Source organism: Elephas maximus, chromosome 11 (assembly GCF_024166365.1).
Source record: "Elephas maximus indicus isolate mEleMax1 chromosome 11, mEleMax1 primary haplotype, whole genome shotgun sequence".
NCBI classification, from domain to species: Eukaryota; Metazoa; Chordata; class Mammalia; order Proboscidea; family Elephantidae; genus Elephas; species Elephas maximus.
In genome coordinates this window covers 106,230,449-106,255,317 of record NC_064829.1, presented here as the reverse complement: position 1 = coordinate 106,255,317, position 24,869 = coordinate 106,230,449, and the positions used below count along the sequence as shown (strand labels likewise).

Here is a 24,869-nt window from a genome sequence, read left to right as displayed (position 1 = left end):
TTTTGATGAGCATACGTGTTTAATTTTTAGAAGATTCCAGTTATCTAGCTTATCTTCCAGAGTTTGTGTGTTGTTAGTCATGGTTTATATCCTGTTAATGCCGTGTATTAGGGCCTCTAGCATTTTTATGGTCTTTATAGTTTTTCGTTTTATATTTAGGTCTTTGATTCATTTTGAATTAGTTTCTGTGTATGGTGTGAGGTATAGGTCCTGGGTTTTTTTTGCAGGTAGACATCTAGTTTTGCCTGCACTGTTTGTTAAAACGACTGTCTTTTCCTTATTTGATGTTCTTTGGGCCCTTCTTGAAGATGAGGTGACTGTCGGTGGATGGATTTACATCTGGGTCCTCAATTCTGTTCCATTGTTGTACCAGTGCCAGGCAGTTTTGACTACCGTAGCTGTATGGTAGGTTTTGAGGTCAGATAATGTGAATCCTCCTACTTGATTCTTCTTTTCAGTAATGCTTTACTTATCCGGGGCCTCTTCCCTTTCCCTAAAGTTAATGATTAGTTTTTTATCTCTTTAAATAATGCTGTTGGTATTTGAATTGGGATTGCATTGTATTTGTAGATTGCTTTGTGTAGAATTGACATTTTCACTATGTTAAGTCTACCTATCCATGAGCATGGTATGTTTTTCCATTTTATGTAGTTCTGTTTTCTTACAGTAGTATTTTTTTTTAATTAATTTTTATTAAGCTTCAAGTGAACATTTACCATTCCAATCAGTCTGTCACATGTAGGTTTACATACATCTTGCTCCCTTCTCCCACTTGCTCTCCCCCTATTGAGTCAGCCCTTTCAGTCTCTCGTTTCGTGCCAATTTTGCCATCTTCCCTCTCTATCTTCCCATCCCCCCTCCAGTCAAGAGTTGCCAACACTCTCTCCAGTGTCCACCTAATTTAATTAGCTCACTCTTCATCAGCATCTCTCTCCCCCACCCCCCCGCTGACCAGTCCTTTTCATGCCTGATGATTTGTCTTCGGGGATGGTTCCTGTCCTGTGCCATCAGAAGTTCTGGGGAGCATTGTCTCTGGGATTCCTCTAGTCACATTCATATCATTAGGTATGGTCTTTTTATGAGAATTTGGGGTCTGTATCCCATTGGCCTCCTGCTCCCTCAGGAATTGACAGCAGTATTTTGTAGTTTCCTTTGTATAGGTCTTTTGCATCCCTCGTTAGATTTATTCCTAAGTATTTTATTTTTTTTAGGGGCTATTATAAATGGTATTGTTTTCCTGATTTTATGGTTCTCTTTATCGGTGTATAGGAATCCAACTGATTTTTGTATGTTTATCTTGTATCCTGCTACTCTGCTGAATCTTTCTGTTAGTTCCAGTGGTTTTTTTGTGGAGTTTTTTGGGTTTTTTATATATACTATCATATCATCCTCAAATAGGGACAGTGTTACTTCTTCCTTACCAACTCAAATGCCCTTTATTTCTTTTTCTTGCCTTATTGTTCTAGCTAGGACTTCTAGCTCAGTGTTAAATAGGAGTGGTGATAAAGGGCATCCTTGTCATGTTCCTGTTCTCAAGGAGAATGTTTTCAGCCTCTCTCCATTAAGAATGATGTTGGCTGTTGGTTTAGTATAGGTGCCTTTTATTATGTAGAGGAATTTCCCTTCTTTACCCATTTTATTGAGAGTTTCTATCAGGATTGGGTGTTAGACCTCCTGATTTTTTTAATGTTTTATTTTTATATAATTTCAAACCATTGGGAAAGTTGCAAAAAGAGTATAAGGACCTCTCGTATACTCTATGCCCAGATTCACCAGTTGTTTACACTTCTTTGCTTTGTTGATAACCATCAGCCAAGTGCCATCAGGAGTATTCCTGGAATCAAAGACAGGTTGTTTATCTTACTGCAGCAAGGAAGCCCACACATAGCAGGGAATGGTGGGATGCTATTGTAAGAGACAACTAAGGGGGCTGGTTGTAAGGTTTTAGCAGGATATATTTTTGGTAGCTGCACAACGAAATGACATACTACACAGTCGTGTGCCATTCCCCTGATTTGTTGTGGATCTGACAATGTTTTCATTGGCGGATTTTCAGAAGCAAATCACCAGGCCTTTACATTTAGTCAGTCTTAGTCTAGAAGGTCTGCTGAAACCAGTTCAGCGTCATAGGTTGGTAGTTGTATGTGAGGCGTATTTCGTGGAAATCAAACCCAGGTCTTCTGCATGGAAAGCAAGTGTTCGACTGTTAAACGACCAGTTTGTCACAGCATAATATACTAGATGCTTTAAAATGTTATAATAGATAAAAGTAGTTAATAGTGTTATTGCTTAGATATTAGTCATACTGTTACCTAATCCACAATCCATATTTAAATTTGTTCTTTTATCCCCAAATAAGTCTTTTATAAAGGTTTTTCTCCCTGTTTAGGGCGTAATTTATGCATTACCTTTAGTTGTCATGTTTCTGTAAGCTTTCATCTAGAATGATTTTTTTTTTCTTGTTGTTTTTTAGAAAGTATGGGCAAGTATTTTAGAGAAAGGCCTTCTTTTGGGAATTATAAGGCATTTATCATGTTTCAGTTCAGATGATGCCTTATTGGCAGTGATACAAAAGAAGTGGTGCAGTGTCTTTTCAGTGAAACACGTCAAGAGGCAAGGGATGTGAGTTTGTCCTGATATTGGTGATCTCAGTTTTGTTCACTTGGCTTAAGGTGATGTCCGTCAGAATTCTGTACTGAAAAGTTACTATTTTATCTTTCGTAGATAATTAATTTTGGGGAGATACATTTATTATTGGGAATGCTACTGTAAAAACCAACTTCCTCAACCCTATTTATAATTAATTCAGATGTACATTTTATATCAGTGTGGACTCAGAACCCACTCTTATTTTCAGTTTTGGGCTTTTATGATTAATGGTGCTATCAATATACACATGCAAGTCCTTTATATGGACAAGTCTTTAAATAGACATGTGTTTTCAGGCTCGCTGGGTAGATACCTAGGCAGGGAATTGCTAGGTTGAGTGGTAGTTTCAAGTTTAACTTCTTGAGAAACTGCCTGTCTTAGTCATCTAGTGCCACTCTAACAGAAATACCACACGTGGATGGCTTTAACAAAGAGAAATTTTCTCACACTCTAGTAGACTGGAAGTCCAAGTTCAGGGTATCAGCACCAGGGGAAGACTTTCTGTCTCTGTCGGCTCTGGAGGAAAGTCTTTGTCATTAATCTTCCCCTGGACTAGGAGCTTCTCTGCACAGCAACCCTGGGTCCAAAGGATGCGCACTGCTCCCGGCACTGCTTTCTTGATGATATGAGGTCCCCAACTCTCTGCTTGCTTCTCTGTCTTTTTATCTCTTGTAAGATAAAAGGTGGTGCGGGCCACATCCCAGGGAAACTCCCTTTACATTGGATCCACAATGTGACCTGAGCAAGGGTGTTATGTCCCACCCTAATCCTCTTTAACCACAGGCAGAGATTATGATTTATAACTCATAGGAAAAATCACAAAATGGAGGACAGCTACACAATACTGGGAATCATGGCCTAACCAAATTGACACATATTTGGGGGGGACACGAGTCAATCCATGACACTGCCAAACTGTTTTCCAGACTGGCTTCATCAAACTGTTTCTTTCCAGAATCTTGTGTTTTTAATAAAAACTAATGTGTTTTATTTTTCTCCACACATGTTGATGTATTTTATTCCTTCATGTTTTAATTAGTTTTATCAAAGAAATGCATAATCTTAGTTGAGAACTTTCAGGGATACTATAAGATTTGCCAGCATTAGTGTTGCAGGTTTTTAGGTGTTTTAAAGGGTCTTTTTTAGGACCTTTTTGCATAATGCAAAAAATTCAAACCTTTTAGAAAGTAATTGTCTATGCCAGTTTATGTGTTATTATTAAGAACAGTGTTACAGAACACAGGCCTGTTTAACAGAGTTTTCAGAGGACAAATGGGACCTTCACTTAGCAGCAGTCACATCAGAAGCCCATGTATCTGACCACGTTCCTTTGGTAGAAGTTAAATCTCTAAGGATAACTGCCTACTATAGAATATCATGTGATTTTTTTTTATACCTGCGAAGAAGTAAGAACCCAGACTTCTAAGAGTTTTTCCCCTTGCAGCAATCCTGTCAGTGGGGACTCTTTTACTTCCTGTTTTACAGATGACAGAATTGAGGCAAGGAGTTGGTACTAATTTGCTCAAGATGACACAGCTAGGGCGGAGTCCTATCAGGATTTCAACTCACATATATGTATTGACCCCAGAGCTGACTCTTATTCAGTGTATTGTCTCAAATGCTACCTTGAGGGCCACAAGGCAGCTGCTGAGGGGGCCACTGTGTAGCTGTGCAGAGTGTTCACTGAACCCAGACTGAAAGAGGTCAAGGGCGTTTCATGTCCACATCGTGGTTTGTACATCAGGCCGTGTGCAGCTGCAGTCACCCAGATGAGAGGGCCGCTTGGCTAATTCACAGTGAGAATCCATGAAGGTGAGTGACATCCCTGATCACCTTTTTTTATGTCTTCCTTCTCCTTCCCTAGTTCGGCATTCCCAGGACTCTGTGTATTTCAGGACTCTGTATGTCACCAGAAGTAGGAAGAAAAAATGAGCACGTTCATGGTGAGTGCTGCTTACCTTTTTGCTGTTAAAATTCTTCTCATTATGCAGATTGCACTCTTTGCTTTCTTATTCTTGTAAAACTTCAAAGAGAACAATAGACATTTGCATACCTTTTGTTTGCCAGGTGCTTGCTTTATATCTTTGGCTTACCTTCTATTTGTTTTTCCATTATCTTATTTTTTTTTTTTTTTCTCAAAAATGAGAATAAAAAAAGGATCAGGAATGAGCAGTTCTCACACTTTAGTACTCCCTTACTCACTAATTAGCTGTTTTTATTTTCTCATACTTCTACATGTACTTTTATGTGTTTATATTCACTATATGCATTTAATTTTAACTTGTCCATTTTTCATTTACTTTTTAAAACAATCATTGTTTTTGAGATTAGTTACATTATTTTCCAATTAAATTGTACTTTTGTATTTCTTTCTTTTTTTACATCCCAAAACTAGAAGGGGCTTACAGACCATTTTCCTTCAAACCCCTCCTACTTTTTTTTTTTATTATTATACTTAAATGAAGGTTTACAGAGCAAATTAGTTTCTCATTAAACAGTTAATATACATACTGTTTTGTGACATTGATTGCCAATCCCATGACATGTCAACACTTTCCCCTTCTCCAATTTGGGTTCTCCATTACCAGCTTTCTTGTTGCCTCTTGCCTTCTCCTCCTTGCTCCTGGGCTGGTGTGCCCATTTAGTCTTGTTTTTTTGTAAGGGCTTGTCTAAGGGCGGTCTTTTTGTTCTGCAAGTTAGAATTTTGTTCTGCATTTTCCCCCAGCTCTGTCCAGGACCCTCTATTGAGAATCTCTGTCAGAGCAGTTGGTGGTGGTAGCCAGGCACCATCTAGTTGTGCTGGACTCAGTCTGGTGGAGGCTGTGGTACTGTGGTCCATTAGTCCTTTGGACTTACCTTTCCCTTTTGTTTTGGGGTTTTCTCATTCTCCCTTGCTCCAGACGGGGTGAGACCAGTGGAGTATCTTAGATGGCTACTCAAAAGCTTTTAAGACCCTAGACACTACTCACCAAAGTAGAATGTAGAATATTTTCATTATACACTATGTTATGCCAATTGAGTTATGTGTTCCTCCAGATGAACCCTCAGCCGAGTAATTCCATCCCTCAAGGAGTCTGGGTGTGTCTATGGAACTTCCATGACCTTGCCTTGCCTTGGCCAAGTGGTACTGGCTTCCTCAGTATTGTGTACTGTCTTTTCCTTCACCAAAGTTAACACTTATCTACTGTGTAGTTGGTGATTTCCTCTCCCCTTCCTCATAACCATCAGAAATCATTTCTTTCTGTGTAAACCTTTTCTTGAGTTTTTATAATAGTGGTCTCATACAATATATGTCCTTTTATGATTGACTTGTGTCACTCAGCATAACGCCCTCTGGAGTCATCCATGTTGTGAGATGTTTCACGGATCCATCATTTTCTTGATTTTCGCGTAGTATTCCATTGTGTACATGTACCAGAATTTGTTCTTCATTCATCTTTTAATGGGCACATAGGCTGTTGCCATTTTTTTGCTTTTGCAAACAGTGCTGCAGTAAATGTAGATGTATACATGTCTATCCATGTGATGGCTTTTATTTCTGTAGGACATATTCCTAGGAGTGGGATTGCTGGATCGTGTGGTATTTCTGTTTCTATTTTAAGATAGCACCACCTCACAGAATACATCACAGAACTCAAGAAACACTAACAACAACAAAAAAAAAACCAAACCTGTTACCATCGAGTCAATTCCAGTTCATAGTAACCCTATAGGATGGAGTAGAACTGCCCCATATGGTTTCCAAGCAGTGGCTGGTGGATTTGAATGGCTAACCTTTTGGTTAGCAGCCGTTGCTGTTACCCACTGTGACTCCAGAGCTCAATACTTACTGTACCAGTTCTATTATGGCAAAAAGTTCTAAGTCAAAACCAGTCAAAGATAGAAAGTTGTAGGGTAAGCTTAGGAACTGCCCCAGTCAGGAAGCTTCCCTCATCCTCAAGGACAGTTCACACGCCTGACACATCAGTATGTAACAATACAAAGAATATTGTCAACCAGGGAATGTCACTTGTGTTTCACGTTCATAACGTTGTGATTTCATTACACAGTCATGACTGATTGAATGGAGACCACATGATTGAACTCAAAATCAAGTCATGCCCACATCCTAGAAGTTGGGCTGGTGCCATGTGAGTCAAAGCTCCAAACATCTGATCACATAGTGGTGGTATTTCTCATGTGGCCAGCACCAATCCTTAGTCATCTTGTTAGCATAAACTACCAGTGTGGTCCGGGGAGGCCATCAGGAATAACAAATACTCTACAGTAACTGAGGAAATTCCTAGGGTTTAGAGGCTACCTCCCAAGAACCAGGGACAGAGGCCAACCAAAGACTTGGTTTCACACCTGGATTTCACACCTTGAATACTATGCAGCCATAAAATAGGTTGAAATAGGTGACAATTATAGTAATAATTAATTCTAATGGTAATAGCTATTCTTTACTAAGCACTTATTCTGTGCCACATAGTTACAAGTCGTGTGTGTGTCTGTGTGTATACAGATGCGTATATGTGTTTTCTCGTTTATCCTTGAAAGAAACTTGTACAAACCATTGAACTATGATATAAGGAGGAAACTAAGACGTGTAAGGGCACTTGTCCGAGATCACCTGGCTGTCAAGGGACAGATTATTGGAATATGTACTCAGGCATGGTAACTACCACTCAGTGCAATGAATGTTGAGATTCATGGATGTGGCATGTGTCTTGCGAGTTAAGAGGACGTACTACATTAAAAAAAAAAAAAAAAAGTTTTTTTTTTTTTTTTTTAACTACATATCTGTCCAAGACAGGATACCAAAACCATATTCGTTGTTCAAACATTAAAGAAAAGTGCTACCAGAGGCAGTGTGTGTGGTAGGAGAATGGTGGGTGGTATCAAATTGTATTGAAAATAAAGTAACCATCTTTTCTGAGGCAGTTGGTGATATGAATCAGAAGGTAAACCGTGTTTGTCTTAGAAGGCAACATTTCGAGTTTTAGGGGTTTTACTCTGAGGGCACAAAGTAAAAATACAGTCTCATTCACTGCCCCACTGTAGGTGAAGCTAAGGAAGGTCTAAGGCATTGGGAGGGTAGAAGGAGAAGGATTGGGAAATCTAGACAATGACTCGTGTTCCTCCAAATCTGGAACAACTTCCCCTCATTCTCCCAGACTTTTTAAGTGGGCAGTATTCTTAGACTAGGTATGCTTGTGCTTGATATTGTAGGAATTGGTAACATTCGAGGACGTGGCTGTGGTCTTCACTGAGGAGGAGCTGGGGCTGTTGAACCCTGCCCAAAAGAAGATGTATCAAGATGTGATGGTTGAGACCTTCAGGAACCTGGTGTCAGTGGGTGAGGACAGCCTCTCTCTGGAGGATCTTTATCTTTTCAGATTTTCAAGATTTGGAATGGTCTTAGAATGGTCACCTGAGTTAGGGTAACTGACTCTACTACCTACAATTTTTTATGAAATAAAACACAGTAGGAAGTATCAGCGTTCATTAGGAAGGAAGGAGCACATTGCAGCACAAACTTCAGCAGATTGCACCTGTGGTGTGAGAGCCAGTAGGAGGAGATTTAATGGAAGCAGACATTGGTTTAGAAGTAGGTCAACCTATATTTTAGTAATACATATTTATGCATTTGCGTCTGGGTCTTTTAATAAATGACATTTCTTCAAATATGTCATCTTAGAAAAAATGTTGGAAAAACACTCCTTTTGATTATTTCATGAGAATGCAGTAGGAATGCAGATTTCCAGTAAATTGTAGTATGTTTATCTTAAAAAGGTGACTTTGATTGTACACAGGCCTCCAATCTTTAAACATGATATGGCACTTCCAACCAAAACCAAATCCATTGTCTTTGAGTTGATTTTGACTCATAGCGATCCTATAGGACAAAGTAGAACTGCCCCCCAGGGTTTCCAAGGCTGTAATCTTTTTGAAAGCAGAGACTGTCACATCTTTCTCCCGCGGAGTGGCTGGTGGGTTTGATCTGCCAACCTTTCAGATAGCAGCTGAGCATTTAAACCACTGCACCTCCAGGGCTGCTATATGGCACTTAAAAAGACGGGAGAATGCTTGCAACGATGAGGACAGCAACCTCAAGACCCGGGAATTCAGATCAGAACCAGTCATTGGTAATCCTTATAGGTGTTTGTGCATGTATTTTACTTTCTGTCACCGTACTTGCTGTCATCCTTATGTAAATTGCCAAATCTTTCTCCTGGATTATTGCAGCCACCCTTGTACTGATTGTCCTAATTGGGCCCTATAAAAATGGCACAGAGGCGGTGTCTGAATCTCTTCTAACTTCACAAGGGGGGAGGGGATTTAAGATCAATATCCCAAGGCTGATTCTTGTGAGGCAGGGTCAGGCATGCCTCCTCTCTCTCTGCCATCTTCACCAACCCTGACACCAACTGTCCCTCCCATGGCACTTGCTACTTCTCTGCTGGGTTCAATAATTCATTGCAGTGGCCACACAGAACTCACAGGCTGTACTCGTGACAATGGAGTTTATTAAGAAAGTAATAGGTTGCAATTCAGGCTCGGGAACACTCGAGGATACAGTTCTTCTATCAGGACAGCCTCTTGCCAGCTGTGCTTGTAGGCACGCCTCTCTCTGGCCCTAGACCTCTACACAAAGACACTCAGCTTTCTTGCTCTGGGAGCCAGGAAACCCACTGCTTTGTCTCCTGCTTCCAGGTGTCTGTTGCTGGGTCTCTGCCATTGCTTCTCTCTCTCTGTTTCTCTCTGTCTCCTGGTTCTAGGAGCTTCTCAGTGCAGGTGTCCCAGGTCCAAAGGACACGCAGGCCCCTGGCTCTTCGTCCTTGGTGGTGGTATTCTCTCTCTCCCGCCTCTTGGGTGGCTCATTTCAAGCCCAGTGAGATGGCAAAACTGACCAATTCTTTCAGTGGGCCACAATTACCCTATCACACAGTCCTGCCCAATCACTTGCGTGGGAGTTACAAGACCATGGCTAGAAATGCCTTGTTAAGTAATTCATTACACCACATGCCCTTTCTCTCCTAAATTCTGTTCGCCATGTAGCCAGTGAAGTGATCTGTGGGAAATGAAGTCAAATGAAGTCATTCCTCTACTTAAAACACTTGGTGGTCTTATGTTTCTTAGAGTGGTTTACAGAGTCCTACATATTCTAGTCTTCAGGTGCTACTTCTTCTGTGAATACACTATCTTATCTTTTTCTCTTGGTCAGTGTGTACCTGCTATTTGCCCTCCTTGTTTCTCAGATGTTGTATTAGTCTTTTATTGATGCAGACTTGGTGGCCTAAAATCAAGATGTCAGCTGGGCTGCCTTGTTGTCTGGAGAATGTAGGGAAAATTCATTTGCTTGCCTTTTTAAGCTTCTAGGAGCTGCCAAGTTCTTTGCCTCGTGGGCCTAGTCCTCCAATGCAAGGCCAGCAACATTGCATCATTCTGAACATCCTTCTATGGTCACTTTTTCTGCTGACTCTCCTGCCTTGCTCTTCCACTTCTAAGGACCCCTTTGCATATATTGAGCCTGCCACATATGGTAGGGTAATCTTCCTGTTTTAAGGTTAGCTGGTTAGCACCTTAACTTCCATCTACCACCTCAATTTCCATTTGCCATGTAACCTAACATATTCTCAGTTGTGGGAATTAGGATTTGGAAATCTTTGTGGGACCATTATAATTCCTATTGGATGCTTTTGCCTCAGACCCCTTTACTTGCTGTCTCTATGTCTGAAATTCTTCTTCACCTGAAATCTTCCTGACCCCCTTTCTCAGTTCATTCAGATCTCTGCTCTGGTTTATTTCTTTTTTCTTACTGTGCATTAGGTGAAAGTTTACAGAGCAAAGGAGATTCCCATATGATAGTTTATACGTAAAATGTTTCATGTCCTTGGCTTCATTCTCCACAATGTGTCTGCATTCTCTCCATTTCTGCCCTGGCTTCCCAGTTTCCTTTTGACCTGATTTTCTACCCCTTTCTGCCTTGTCATCTTTGGTTTTAGGCATGCCCTTTGGATCTTCTATAATTGGTTGTTCTAAAGAGCATGTTACTCTTTATTTATTTTATGGGCTTGTCTGTTGTTTGGCTGGAAGTTCGTCTCTGAGATTGGGTTCAGTTTCAGGTCAGAAGGGTGTCTTAGGGCTGTAGTTGTGGTAGTTCTTCCAGTCTCTATCAGACCAGTAACTCTGATCTTTTTTTTTTTTTAATTTGATGTTTTGCTCTACATTTTTCCCCTTCTCTGTCCGAGACCCTCTGTTGTGTTCCTACTCAGAGAGGTTGGTAGTGGTAGCCATGCACCATGTAGTTCTGCTCTCAGGGTCATGTAGGCTGTGGGTCATGTGGTCCATTAATCCTTTGGACTGTTTGCGCCCTTGGGTCTTTGGTTTTCTTCATTCTCCTTTGCTCCAGAAGGGGGGATACCAATCTTTGTATCTTAGATGTCCACTAAAAAGCTTTTAATACCTCAGATGCTACTTACATAGTAGGATGTAGAACGTTGTGTTTATGAACTGTGTTGTGCCAATTGATGTAGGTGTCCCCTAAGTCTATGGTCTTTTGTCTTCGATCCCAGGAACTTCACCCCATGAGGTATTTGGTTATGTCTAAGAGGTTTCCCTGACTGTGCCCCTTCTGTGCTGTGTTGTCTATATTAATATTTGAGAAACATCTACAGTCATGTCTGTTGAAACATCCATCACCAAGCATGTGTCTGCCGCGGGTGTGCTCCCTGCCTCAGAACGCTTTATTCGCTGTTTCTGCCTGGAATACTCTTTCACCTGAAATCTTCCCAGCCCCCTTCCTTACTTCCTTCAGTTCTCTGCTCTGTTTTAATATCAGGCAAGAAATCTTGTCCTTCCACACTGTAAAAGTGGTGTGGCAGGGACATCTGATATCCTCTAATTCCACAAGGAGGAAGGAGAATCAAGATCAATAGCCCAAGGCTGATTTCCATGAGGCAGAGGTCAAACATGCCTCCACCCTCCAACCTTTTTACCAATTCTAACACCAGCCATCCCTCTCACCACACAATCTACTTCTCTGCTGGTCTGATAATTCGTTACAGTGGCCACATAGAACTCATAGACAATACTCATGATTATGGGATTTATTAGGAAAGTGACAGGTTACAATTCAGGTTCAGGAACACTCAGCAAACAATTCTTCAATCAGGACATCCTTTTCTTGTCTGTGCCTGCAGGCACATCTCTCTCTAGCCCCTCTGGCCTTTGCCCTGCTTGTTAACATAGCTTTTTTAGCTCCACTGATAAGTGCCCTGAAGCACCCCAATCCATCAGTAAGCCTTATCCCAAAGGTGCTCAGCTCTAGCTCTGTGAGTCGGCAAACATAGCTCCACCAGGTACCTGGAAGCACCCTACCTCACCAGTAAGCCATCTGCCTGAAGGCACTCAGCTTTCTTGCTCTGTGGGCCTGGAATCCCACCGCAGCATTTCTTGCTGGTCTCCTGGTTCTGGTCCCACTGTTTCTCTGGTGCCGCTTTTCCCTGTCTTTGGTGTTACAGCTCTCTCTCGGTCTCCTAGTTCTAGATGCTTCTTCAGCACAGGGATCCCAGCGCCAAAGGATATGCTCCATTCCTGGCTCTTCTTTCTTGGTGATGGTGAGATCCTCCCCTTCTGCCTCTGGAATGGCTTGCTTTAAGCCTAGCAGGATGGCAAAACTGACCAATTCCCTTGTTAGGGTTCCATATACCTTACTTGCATGGTCCCATGTTCACAAGGGTGCCATGCACCTTATTTACATTTTTAGGAAGCTATCCAGTTTCCTTGATGGGCCACAAGGCCTCATTTACATAGACCCATCCAGTCTTTCGGTGGGAGATAGAAGAGTATGGCCAGAAGAGCCCTGTTAAGTAATGTACTGCACTGCAGACTCTATTTAAAATACCTTCCACTCTTTACTCCCCTTGCCTTGGCCTATTTTGTCACATCTTTTTTTTTTTATCTGCTTAATACGTGTCACACTTACTGTAATGTTATCTCCAAGAATGGAAGATTCTTGTCCATTTTGTTATTGCTGGCTTGTCAGGGTCTAGAATTGTCCTCGTATATGGCAGGTATCTGTATATATTTGTTGACTTTAGGAATTGAGTTAATATACGTAGGGACCTCTCTGTCTTCCTGATTCATGGAGACAGCTAACAGGTGACGCACAAACCAGAGTGAGTGAGGCCGTTGCAGAAGAATTTGTCTGCTCATGGAAGCCTGGCTGCATTCTGCGTTCTTAGATGCCCTTGTGGTGAGTGTGCGTGTGTGTGTGCTTGCACTGGACCCACATCCTAGGAAAACACTTAAGCATTGTGTTTGTGACTGTGCTGAGTAATATACTTTCCCTGTGGCTTTCTTGGAGCCTTCCATAGGGGAGTATATTCATTTCTAGAACAAAATACTACACTTTTATGTTACGATTCTGACATCTGCTTCTGAGACAGGCCCTCCAAGAACAACAACAACAAAAAATCTTTTTTTTGAAGTCTTAGAAAATAACCAGGCAAGCTTAATTTCCCTTGAAAGTCTTGACAGCTTTGGCCCATTCATTCTTAGATAGTGCACATCCACGTCATTACCCGAGTTTCCTGTTCCTTTGTGCCAGAGGGGGCCGATTTAGGCAAGGGGAACATGAGTCAGCTGTGGGTTGCCTGTATTTCTGATTATTTCAGTGTTCCATTTGAGTTTTTTGCTTAGTTAAGGACGTACCGACTTCTGTTCCAGTGTTTTTGAGCATAAGCTGTAGTAAAAAAGGTGTCTGTTAGTGGGAACATTTCATGTTTGTGTAGATTTATATATGAACTCACAAAGCATTTCCTATACTGACATTCTTGTTATTATTTTTTGCTTGGGAGAATGCTCTGACATTTTCAGTTCTTTTTTTTTTTTTTAATGCTTATTATAAGCTTTTAAATGTATTTCACAACTCACTAATGGGCTGTAGTCTTCAATTGGAAAACCTGTTGTGTGCAGTTTGTCTACATCCACAGATTTTCAATAGTGTTTTCAAAGAGACGTCCCAAAAGTCTCAGAAGGAACCTGTGCATAGGTCCTTGTGCTTTCTATTCACTGATTTTTGCTACCTTTGAGTTTCACCTCAGCAGCATCACTCTTGGTGGACCCTGTCTGTGGAACAGCCTTCGGTTTCCCACAAAACTGCAGTCCTACTTTACAGAACTTACTTGGAAACACTTTTTTGTTTCTGTACTTAAACATTCACAAAAATGTGAAATGGCTTTATCTATTCATTCAACATGCACTTTTTGAGCACCAACTATTGCCATGCACCCTTCTAGATACTAGTTATAAAGCAGGAAATAGTGTAAATGCTTATCCTTATTGATACTGCATTGTAGTCAGAAAGACATACAATAAGCAAAAATGACCTAGATAGCATATCATATGGTAATAAGTACCGTATAGAGTATGGAGTCAAGGGGGACGGAAGTTGCCAAAGGTGAATTGGCCACAGACAGGGTTTATTATTTTACCTTGGACTCATCGATGGACGGACAATTGAGCACAGACCTCAGAGAAGTAAGAAACCATCCATGGAAGTATCTTATCTCAGTAGAGTTCCAGGCTGAAGGTAACTCCCCTTATAAGACTGGCTTTCAGAAAATTTCATTTCACTGTGCCTTGTTCTTTCCTTTCTCCCCAGCTCTGTCTGCGTTGTCAAAGATTAGCTTGTACTGGCTCATTTTTTTCCCTGAAGATTCTAAAGTTCTGAATTACTGTCAGGTTTCAGAAGAGTGTATGTCATTACCTCAACTTTTTTCCCCCTTTGTCCTCATGGAGAAATCTTCTCAGCAGGAGCTAAAGGAGCACTCTCTGTTTATATGCTGCATTTTAGTCAGTAAGGGGTAGTGTGCTCTTCTCCCAAATCTGCAAGTCATTAAAACCATTTGAGGGACTTTCAGATCTTTAGGCGTTGGAGTAATTTTCTAATAAAATAATCCAAGACAGAGTTCTATACAAACTGATTAAATGTCTGCTAAAACAAATGAGCATTTAATCAGCTATTCCTATAGGGAGAAAGGTGACATTTTCCTCTGTAAAAATTTACTTTGAAAACCCATTGCCGTCAAGTCAATTCTAACTCATAGTGACCCAATATGACAGGGTAGAACTGCTCCATAGTGATTCCAAGGCTGTAAATCTTTATGGAAGCAGGCTGCCACATCTTTCTCTTGCAGAGCAGCTGGTGGATTCAAACCACCAACATTTCAGTTACCAGCTGAGTGCTTAACAACTGCATCACTAGGGCCCTTCCATTAAATGAGAACTTTACTGAAAAAATGATCTGAAAACATGCAAACTTTTGATTGTGTTACCGCTTTTCCTTAATGTTTTTATATATTCATTTCTTTAAATTTTAATGTAGTCAGTATATACACAGTGAAACGTACATCTTGTTGATACCTTTTTATTTTCGACATGATTTTTCTAACTGCATTATTTACTATCCAAGATTTTACACTAACTGAAATTTAATATAAGTAGCAACAGGTTAACAATTTGTATATTACCAAGTTTTAATTGCTAAATAGTAGCTCACATAGTTGGCTTGATGATGTCTAATGGGTGTTCTTACAGCTTAGTGATTTGGAGGCTAGTGCATCTACTCTTGATTTTGACGACATGTAAACCAGAGAACATGATATGCAGTGGAAAAGATCAGCTGAACCTTCTCTGGATTCAGCAATGTCTCATCTCCTATCTAAGTGTGAAGTTTTGAAAGCTCTCCAGAAATCTTTCACCTGTCTAAATCTCTGAATTCTCTGTCTTTACAGGAGGCAAGAACCCAAGGCAGATGGATATTGTCCCACAAGCAGGAGCACACAAGGAACTTTCTAGCTTGCATATCTGGCAGCAAATTGCCAGTGACTTAACCAGGTGTCAAGAGTCTGTGATCAATAGGTCTCAGTTCTACAAACAAGGTGATTCACCCTCTTCAATTGCAGGAGGACTATCTGTTATTCACACAGGAGAGAAAACTTTCCAGGGTAACGAGTGTACAAAAACCTTCAGTGATGTTCCCAGCTTTGATCTTCATCAGCATTCACACTCAGAAAAGAAGTCTTTAACTTGTAGTGTGTGTGGTAAAAGCTTCCGTTATATCTTAGGTCTTCGTAATCATCAGAGAGTTCACATGGGAAAGAACCGCTATAAGCGTGATGAGCGTGGTAAGGAAGTTAGTCAGAACTCACATCTCCAAAATCGTCTGAATGTCCACACTGTAGAGAAACCACACAAATGTGAGGAATGCGGGAAACGCTTCAAGCATAGAGCAACACTTAAAGTTCATTACGAAGGCCACACAGGAGTGGAATCTTATAATAGTGAGGAATGTGGGAGGGATTTTATGTATCCTTCGCGTTTTCAGGAACATCAAAGAATCCACACTGGGGAGCAGTCATTCAAATGTGATACATGTGGTCAGAAATTTCATCGTAGAGCTGCACTTAATACTCATTGCATGGTCCATATGGGAGAGAAACCTTACAAATGTGAAGAGTGTGGGAAGGGCTTCAGTCATAGAGCAGATTTTCAAATTCATTATAGAATCCACACAGGAGAGAAACCCTATAATTGTGAGGAGTATGGGGAGGGTTTCAGGGCCACTTCACAACTTCTGGCCCATCAGAGAGTCCATAGTGGAGAAAAGCCATTCAGATGTGAAGAGTGTGGGAAGTACTTCAGTCGTAGATCAAATCTTCAGCTTCATCATAGAATCCACACAGGAGAGAAACCCTATAATTGTGAGGAGTATGGGAAGCGTGTCAGGCAGGCTACGCATCTTTTTACCCATCAGAGAGTCCACAAAAGAGAAAAACCGTTCAAATGTGAAGAATGTGGGAGAGGCTTCAGTACTAGACTAAATCTCCAAATTCATTGTAGAATGCACGCAGGAGAGAAACCCTATAAATGTGAGGTGTGTGGGAAGGCCTTCAGACATGTCTCACAATTTTTGCCCCATCAAAGAGTCCACAGTGGAGAAAAACCTTTCAAATGTGAAGAGTGTGAGAAGAGCTTCGGTCAGATTTCGCACCTTATAGCCCATCAAAGAGTCCATAGTGAAGAAAAGCCATACAAATGTGAAGAGTGTGGGAGGGGCTTCAAGTGGAGCGTGAATCTTAACACACATATGAGGGTCCACACAGGAGAGAAACCATATAAGTGTGCGCAGTGTGGGAAGTCCTTCAGTCAGTCCTCGAGTCTTCATTGTCATGAGCGTGTCCACACTGGAGAGAAACCGTACAAATGTGATGTATGTGATAAAGGCTTCAGTCAGTCTTCACACCTGCACTCTCACCAGAGAATTCACACTGGGGAGAAACCATACAAATGTGAAGAGTGTGGAAAAAGCTTCAGTCGTAGACCAGATTTTCAAGTTCATTATCGAATCCACACAGGAGAGAAACCTTATAATTGTGAAGAGTGTGGGAAGGCTTTCAGGGCTGTGTCACTATTTCTGTCCCATCAGAGAGTTCACAGTGGAGAAAAACCATTCAAATGTGAAGAGTGTGGGAAATACTTCAGAAGTAGATCAATTCTTCGACATCATCATAGAATCCACACAGGAGAGAAACCCTATAATTGTGAGGAGTGTGGGAAGCACTTCAGGCAGGTTGTGCATCTTTTGAAGCATCACAGTGTCCACAGTAGAGAAAAACCGTTCAAATGTGAAGAGTGTGGGAAGGGCCTCCGTCATAGAGAACATCTTCAACTTCATCGTAGAATCCACACGGGAGAGAAACCCTATAATTGTAAGGAGTGTGGGAAGGATTTCAGGTTCGCTTCACAACGTCTGGCCCATCAGAGTGTCCACAGTGGAGAAAAACCATTCAAATGTGAAGAGTGTGGGAAGTACTTAAGTAGTAAATCAAATCTTCAACGTCATCATAGAATCCACAAAGGAGAGAAACGTTATTAATTGTGAGGAGTGTGGAAAACAGGCAGGCTGCACATCTTTTTGAACCATCCCAGTGCCCACAGTAGAGAAAAACTATTCAAATGTGGAGAGTCTGGGAAGGGTTTCTGTACTAGACTAAATCTCTAAGTTCACTGTAGAATCCACACGGGAGAAACCTTACAAATGTGAAGTGCGTAGGAAGGCCTTCAGTAATTCTTCACAAGTTTTGTCCCATCAAAAGAGTCGCAGTTGAGAAAAACCCATCAAATGTGAAAAGTATGGGAAGAGCTTCAGGTATAGTGAGAATCTTAACATGCATTGGAGGGTCCACACAGGAGAGGAAACCGTGTAAGTGTGGAAAGTGTGGGAAGTACTTCAGTCTCAAGTCTTCAGCATCATGATCGTGTCCACACTGGAGAGAAACTGTACAAATGTGATGTATGTGGGAACGTCTTCAGTCGATCTTCACAGCTACAGTCTCACCAGAGAATTCACACTGGGGAGAAACCTTAGTAGTGTGAGGTTTGTGGTAAGAGTTTCAGTTGTAGATCAAATCTTTTAAATTAGAAAATCCATGCTGGTGATCAGTTTTCTGAATGTGATGATAGTGGTAAGACCATCAAAGAATCCTCAAAGGAACGAATTCTACAAAATGAAGGTTTAAAAAAAACTATGTGCAACCTGAATTCTTGTAACCTTTAGGTCTCAGAGGTGAAAACATTTGTTTTATTAAAGACTGACTTTCAGCAAAGCACACATGGGAGAACCTTTATAAATGGTGCAGTAAGGGCTTCAGTCAGAACTTAGGAATTTATGAGCTATCACTCAAGAGATAGGCCTTGAGAATAATAAGAGTTTGATGTGATGTTTAACAAAAATATAATGATGTGCATACCGAAATTAACATCCACTAGAATGTAAGGTCCATGAGTGCAGGAACAGTGCTGCGGAGTTTGTAGGTATACTCAATGGTTATTGGTTAAATGAATCAAAAAGAGACAATGTACAATATTTGAAAATTTTATCCAGAAAGGATACCGGTAAAAATGAATGTTCAAAGGAACAAACATCTCATAAGGCTTTAGCTTCCATAGATTTCTCTGTTGGATCTGAGCAAAGTAAATTGAAAACCTTCTGGAAAGGATTTACCATTCTAGATGCTGTTAAGAACCTTCATGGTTCATAGGAGGAGGTCAAAATATCAACAGTAAGAGGAGTTTGGGAGAAGTTGATTCCCACCCTCACAGATTACTTTGGTGGCTTCAAGACTTCAGGGGAGGAAGCAGCTGCAGTTGTGGAAATAGCAAGAAAGGTAGAATTAGAAGTGCATCCTGATGATCTGACTGCATTGCTGCAGTCTCCTGATCAAACTTAATGAGTGAGGAGCTGCTTATGAAGGAGCAGAGACAGTGGTTTCTTCAGATGGAATCTACTCCTGGTGAAGATGGTGTGAACATTGTTGAAACAAAGGATTTATAATATTACATAAACTTAGGCGATAAAGCAGCAGCAAGTTTTGAGAGGGTTGCCTCCAATTTTGAAAGAAGCTCTAGTTTGGGTAAAATGATATCTAAACAGCATCACATGCGATGGAGAAATCTTGTGAAAGGAAGAGTCAATCAATGCGGCAAACTTCATTGTTGTCTTATTTTATGAAATTATCAAAGCCATCCTAACCTTCAGTAACCATCGCCCTAATCAGTCTGCAGCCATCAACATTGAGGCATAAACCTTCCACCGGCAAAAAGATGATGACTCAATGAAGGTTGCGGTGACGGTTAGCATTTTTTAGCAATAAAGTGTTTTCTAATTGAAATACGCACTTTTTTTAAGACATAATGCTATTGCACACTTAATTGACTTCCGTATAGCATAAGCATAACTTTTATATGCACTGTGAAACCAAAAAATTTGTGAGACTCACTTTATTATGATACTTTATTGCGGTGATCCGGAACTGAACCCACAGGATCTCCAGGGTGTACCTGTATCTAGGAGAATCTGCATATTGGGCTGGAGAGTCATTCTTCCAAAAAGTCAAAATTCTTTTGAAAGAACTTGGAGCAATCTACTTTTTGTTTTATAATATGTGTTAGATTAAAACATCAGATCTGAAGTTGGGCTAATAACATATGGGGATTTCATAGTGTAACATGTATGGCTTATTTAAATGTGACATTAAAGTTAATGATGGCATTCAGTACAAGACTATAATTTGATACAGAAAGTGTTAATGGATCTGAATTTTCATGCCCAGATTGTGGATGGGATGACAGATCCAACATTCATTTAAATTACTGGCACTAGCTACTGATAGGGCTAATTTAACAAATGCATTTCTTCATATACATCAGAAGAAATTTCTGTAAATAGAAGTATAAAATTTAAATGAGCCTTCATGTTGAATAAAACTAAGGAAAAAGACTATAACGATACTAAGAATAGCTACACTTACAAAGCAGTTTACAAAATTCAGTCAGATAAATGGGGGGAGTATCTTGTTCTGTGATCTTGGGATCAGCTGTCTACCTCAAATGTCATCCACATCTGACAAGTAGGGCATTTTAAAGTGATTTTTAGTTCTCTGGAAGGCTGACTAGTCCAAAGAAGTGTTCTAGCCTTTTTAGCTGTTACAAAAAGGGATCAAAGTTTAATTCCTGGTTTGAAAGCACATGGATTGGTGAGGAGACCTAGTTATGGCCCTTTCCATTGAGGTTCTAGTGAGTTCTTTAATTGATGTCTTTTAGTACACATATTCTCCTGGGTCAGTGTTAAGCAGATTTTTAGATTTTAATTTCTGTTTATCAAATGCTTCTTTAACTTGTGAAAATTATCCTATAGAGCATTAGATTAAGGATTGGCAATATCTTTGTAAATGAGGTTGAACAAAGTTAGAGTCAGTATAAGTAACATACAAGAAATAATGGGTCTTCTGGTAATAATTTCTGAAATAGTTGATTCTTACATTTAAAAGGGAAAGAAAAATGGTTTCTTATACTGAAAAATAGAACATTATATATCAGCCATATTCTCATATAAGCCTTATAGTAATTGTTTTAGTTTACTCAGTCCTGTGTAGTTAATTTTGATTCCATGTAATTCTGGATTAGTAGCAGTTTGAAAACTCCATCAGTTTCTACATAAGAGTTTGAGAAATCTTGATTTGGTCTATTAGTATTCACATTTTGAATGTTATAGTCCTTTTTAAAGCCTTGTTACACTAATTAAATAACCCATCCTTTTTAGTATACTTTCTAAATAGACTAATTTATATCAAATTTTTCTCAGTGTAGCTACTGAGAGCCCAACTCAACCCAGATGAACTAGTTTTTCTTGAAAGAGAAAAAAAAAAAAAAAAAACCCTGAGGTTTAGGACAGCCTTATGAAAAATAGCAACAGCCAGCTATGGCCTTTAACCTGATACAAGATAGAATCTTAGACACAATGCTCTAGACCACATGCAAGCTGTCAGGATAAAACAGAGAAACCACATAAACTCAGCTGTCTGTGAAGCCAGCTTAAACACCAGACTTAACACAATATCACACAAGACAAAAACATGGGGAGCCTAGTTTCTTAAAAAGCGTAGAGCCATTCTTGGATGAGGTCAACTCAATTTAATAAAAAAGCAGGTCCTAGATAAACTTACTAACTTGCCAGAGTGTCATATGGAGGGGTATCAAACCCTATGACAAAACCTGAGCATCAAACCAAAGTTCCTTAGGGGAAAGAAACCATTAATGGGAATGCATTTTCCTAAAATGGAAGTAAAAAGAGTAGAGGGAAACTATTTTCTCAAAATGATCATCACTGAAATTCTAAATTATTCAAATATATTCAGCTTACAGTGTTTTTGAACATGAACCGCAAAACAAGGGCCTGTTGGGTGGAAATCATTTATCAAGGATGTTAAGAATAGGTTGAAATTTTTGGACTCCCAGAGTGAAATAAAATTCTCAACAGGGAATCTGCTGCAGGGTTTGGTCAGTGCTTTGTTTCACAGTGTGCCTTCATTGCATGAGTTTTCTTGTGGCTGTTGGGCAGCCTAGTGCTCTGAGCCAACTCCTGTCTCAGCCTGTCCTTTCATGGGTGTCATTGCTGGCAAGGGCCCTCGTGGCTTTGAAAGTGCTCAAACTTGTGCCCACATTTTTCAAGGCCTAAAACCTCTAAAAAAAAAAAAATTTTTTTTTTTTTTTTTAAAACCTCTAGCATTCCTTTATAACAACCATATAAAACCTGGTTTCATTCCTTTTGTCAAAATCTCACAGTTGGTATTTTAGGACAGCAAGAAAGTTCACACAGAGTATTATTAGAGGAATAGGGGGCTAAGGAAGGGTGCAAAGGGGAAGATGGAGTAGAAGCAGGGTTTTGTTTTTTTTTTTAATTTTTATTGTGCTTTCAGTGAAAGTTTACAAATCAAGTCAGTCTCACACAAAAACTTACATACACCTTACTATATACTCCCAGTTGCTCTCCCCCCAATGAGACAGCGCACTCCCTCCCTCCATTCTCTCTTTTCGTGTCCATTCTGCCCATTTCTAACCCCCTCTACCATCTCATCCCTCTTCCAGAAAGGAGATGCCAACATAGTCTCAAGTGTCCCCCTAATCCAAGAAGCTCACTCCTTACCAGCATCCCTCTCCATCCCATTGTTCAGTCCAATCCCTGTCTGAAGAGCTGGCTTTGGGAATGGTTCCTGTCCTGGGCCAACGGAAGGTCTGGGGGCCATGACCACCAGGGCCCTTCTAGTCTCAGACCATTAAGTCTGGTCCTTTTATGAGAATTTGGGGTCTGCATTCCACTGCTCTCCTGAGGAGCAGCGTTTTGACATTGTAGCTCCTTATTCTGTTTGTTTAATTTGGAAACAGTATCATGCATAGCAATAATTTTACTGTCTTGGTGTCTCAGAGGCTTCTAGGTACCAATCAAAACAGGCATTCCACTGCGGTTGTTTAATCTGGGAACCCTTATTTTCTAACCTACTGCACAGAAAAACCAAAGGTTGAGAGAACCCCAAAGTGGCCACTAATTCTCCAAACTATCTTTAGTGAGGTCATGCCAACCAGACAAGGACACACACACACAGTGAGATCATGCCAACCAGACAAGAACACACATTAAAAGACCAATGTGCTTGTTCATGAAGTGGAAAGGAGTCCCAGAGGGTGGCTCAAATATGCTCCTAAGTTTTGGTATTTCTCATATTTCTGAAAGACAGTAAAAACTTACTGGCAAGAACAAAAAACAAATTCCACAATCAAAGAGCTACAAACATAAAAGAGTGGAGCTTGGATTCAAGGGGCTGATTACCTTGGCATGACTCCTGAGAACCTGCAGGGATGGCAAGTCCAAACCACTTGGCTGGTACCAAAGCATGAATTCTTGACACCTCAGGGGTTGTTGAAGGAAATGCACCTTCCAAATCCCATTTCCAACACCAAATATGTCAAAGAAGAAAACCTCATACTCTATTAGGAGTGAAAACAGCGAGCTTTTTTGAGGAATGGAAACTCGAGTCAGGGCAGCCCAAAGCAAAAGTATAAAGTGCTTCGCTGGGCAGAAGAAGAGGTGGGGTTTTTATATCCAAATTGCAACATAACCAAAATCACTAACATCATGCTCTTCCTTTCAATTAATCTATTTTCTAACATACATTTTCTGAGAGTAGTCTCTGCAATTATTGAAAACATTTCCATCATATACTTCCTGGACCATTCTTGGTACATTTTTTCTGAGAGCAACCGTTTCTCCTCTGCCTCTTGCCTTGCTTACCCAAGAGTATGTTGGATTAAACCCTTGCAGAGAGCTTGATCTGAATGCCTCTGCCATTAAGATTTGCGCGCACATTACCTGTCAGAAATCCTTTGTCTATTAGTCTATTCAGATTCATGGCAACCTTCTCGCTCTTCTTCTTGTTAGATGCCCTCAAGTCAGTTCCAACTCATAGTGACCCTATGTACAACCAAAGGAAACACTGGTCCTGTGGCATCCTCATAATTATTGTTATGCTTGAGCCCATTGTTGTAGCCACTGTGTCAATCCATCTCATTGAGGGTCTTCTTTTTTGCTGACCCTCTGCTTTTCCAAGTATGATGTCCTTCTCTAGGGACTGATCCCTCCTGATAACATGTCCAAAGTATGTGAACCATCTTGCCATCTTTGCTTCTAAGGAGCATCCTGGTTGTACTTCTAGACGGATTTGTTCTTAGTATTATTTATCTAAAGTGCTCAGTTCCTGACGGCAATTCTTAATACACTCACCCCTCATTTATCAACATAAGTTCCAAAGACCAGGTTGTTATTCAGAAATCAGCACCACGTGAGAGTCGGGGCTGTGCCCTGTCTTTGGTACCTGTGTTCCCTCCTGCTTGTCACTTAATGTGTGTTGAGCCCCTCAGCACACCTCAGGATGCATGTAGTGTGGATGGGTCCCCTTTCCCACCAAGCCTTCCCCACCACAGTGGGGTCTGTGGGTGTTGGGGGGGATGCAGTTTGTGGTTGAGGGTTGTCTGCCACCTCTGGGAGGTCTCACCATCACTAGGCCACACTCCAGGTCTGCACAGAGACCCCTGCTCCTCACCTCTCCCCTTTCCTGCTTGCCAACCCTGGAGATGGGTCTCAGTGACAGCTCCCAGGCTTGTGGACAAGTCAGGCCAGGCTACCCGGGCCCAGCAGGGGCTGCAGAGGTCGCAGAAAGGCCTCTTAGGAAGAAGAGACTTCCAAGTCCCTTGCCCATTTCCTTCAGCCCTGGCTACCACCGACGACTCCTTGTGGGCTGGCCACTCCCACCTCCTGCATGTTGCCTTTCTACACAGCACTTAAACACCCATGGAAGCCGCAGTCAAGAAATCAAATGACATACTTTATTAGGCAAATCTGCAAAAGACCTCTTTAAAGTGTTAAAGATGTCGCTTTGAGGACTAAGGTGTGCCTGACCAAGCTGTGGCATTTTCAGTCACCTCACATGCATGCAAAAGCTGGGCAGTGAATAAGGAAGACCAAAGAAGAATGGATGCCCTTGAATTATGGTGCTGGTGAAGAATATTAAATATACCATGGATGGCCAGAAGAATGAATAAATCTGTCTTTGAAGAGGTACAGCCAGAATACTCAGAAGCAAGGATGGCAAGACTTTGTCTCAGGTACTTTGGACATGTTATCAGGAGGGACCAATCTCTGGATAAGGGCATCATGCTTGGTAGACAGTGAAAAATAGGAAGACCCTCAATAAAGTGGGTTGACAAAGTGCAACAACTGTGAGGATGGCACAGGACTGGGATGTGTTTCATTCTGTTGTACATACGGTTGATATGAG

The 24,869-nt window shown here is 40.9% G+C and overlaps 1 protein-coding gene across 10 annotated transcripts in view; it reads left to right on the top strand.

Annotated features, from left to right (window-relative positions):
* The window catches only part of LOC126085091 (zinc finger protein 234-like), an 80,012-nt gene extending 58,093 nt beyond the window's left edge, over window positions 1-21,919 (top strand). For 2 of the 10 annotated variants that reach the window (XM_049900086.1, XM_049900085.1), the window contains exons 2-4: window positions 4,514-4,592; window positions 7,861-7,987; window positions 15,432-21,913. In XM_049900086.1, coding sequence (XP_049756043.1) covers window positions 4,578-4,592; window positions 7,861-7,987; window positions 15,432-17,575 — 2,286 coding nt within the window. In that variant the 5' untranslated portion in view covers window positions 4,514-4,577 and the 3' untranslated portion in view covers window positions 17,576-21,913. Of the gene's footprint in view, window positions 1-4,513; window positions 4,593-7,860; window positions 7,988-15,431 lie in introns of all 10 variants that reach the window. The other 8 variants (XM_049900093.1, XM_049900091.1, XM_049900089.1 and 5 more) reach the window with 6 other exon arrangements.
* The last annotated feature ends 2,950 nt before the right edge of the window (window positions 21,920-24,869 follow it).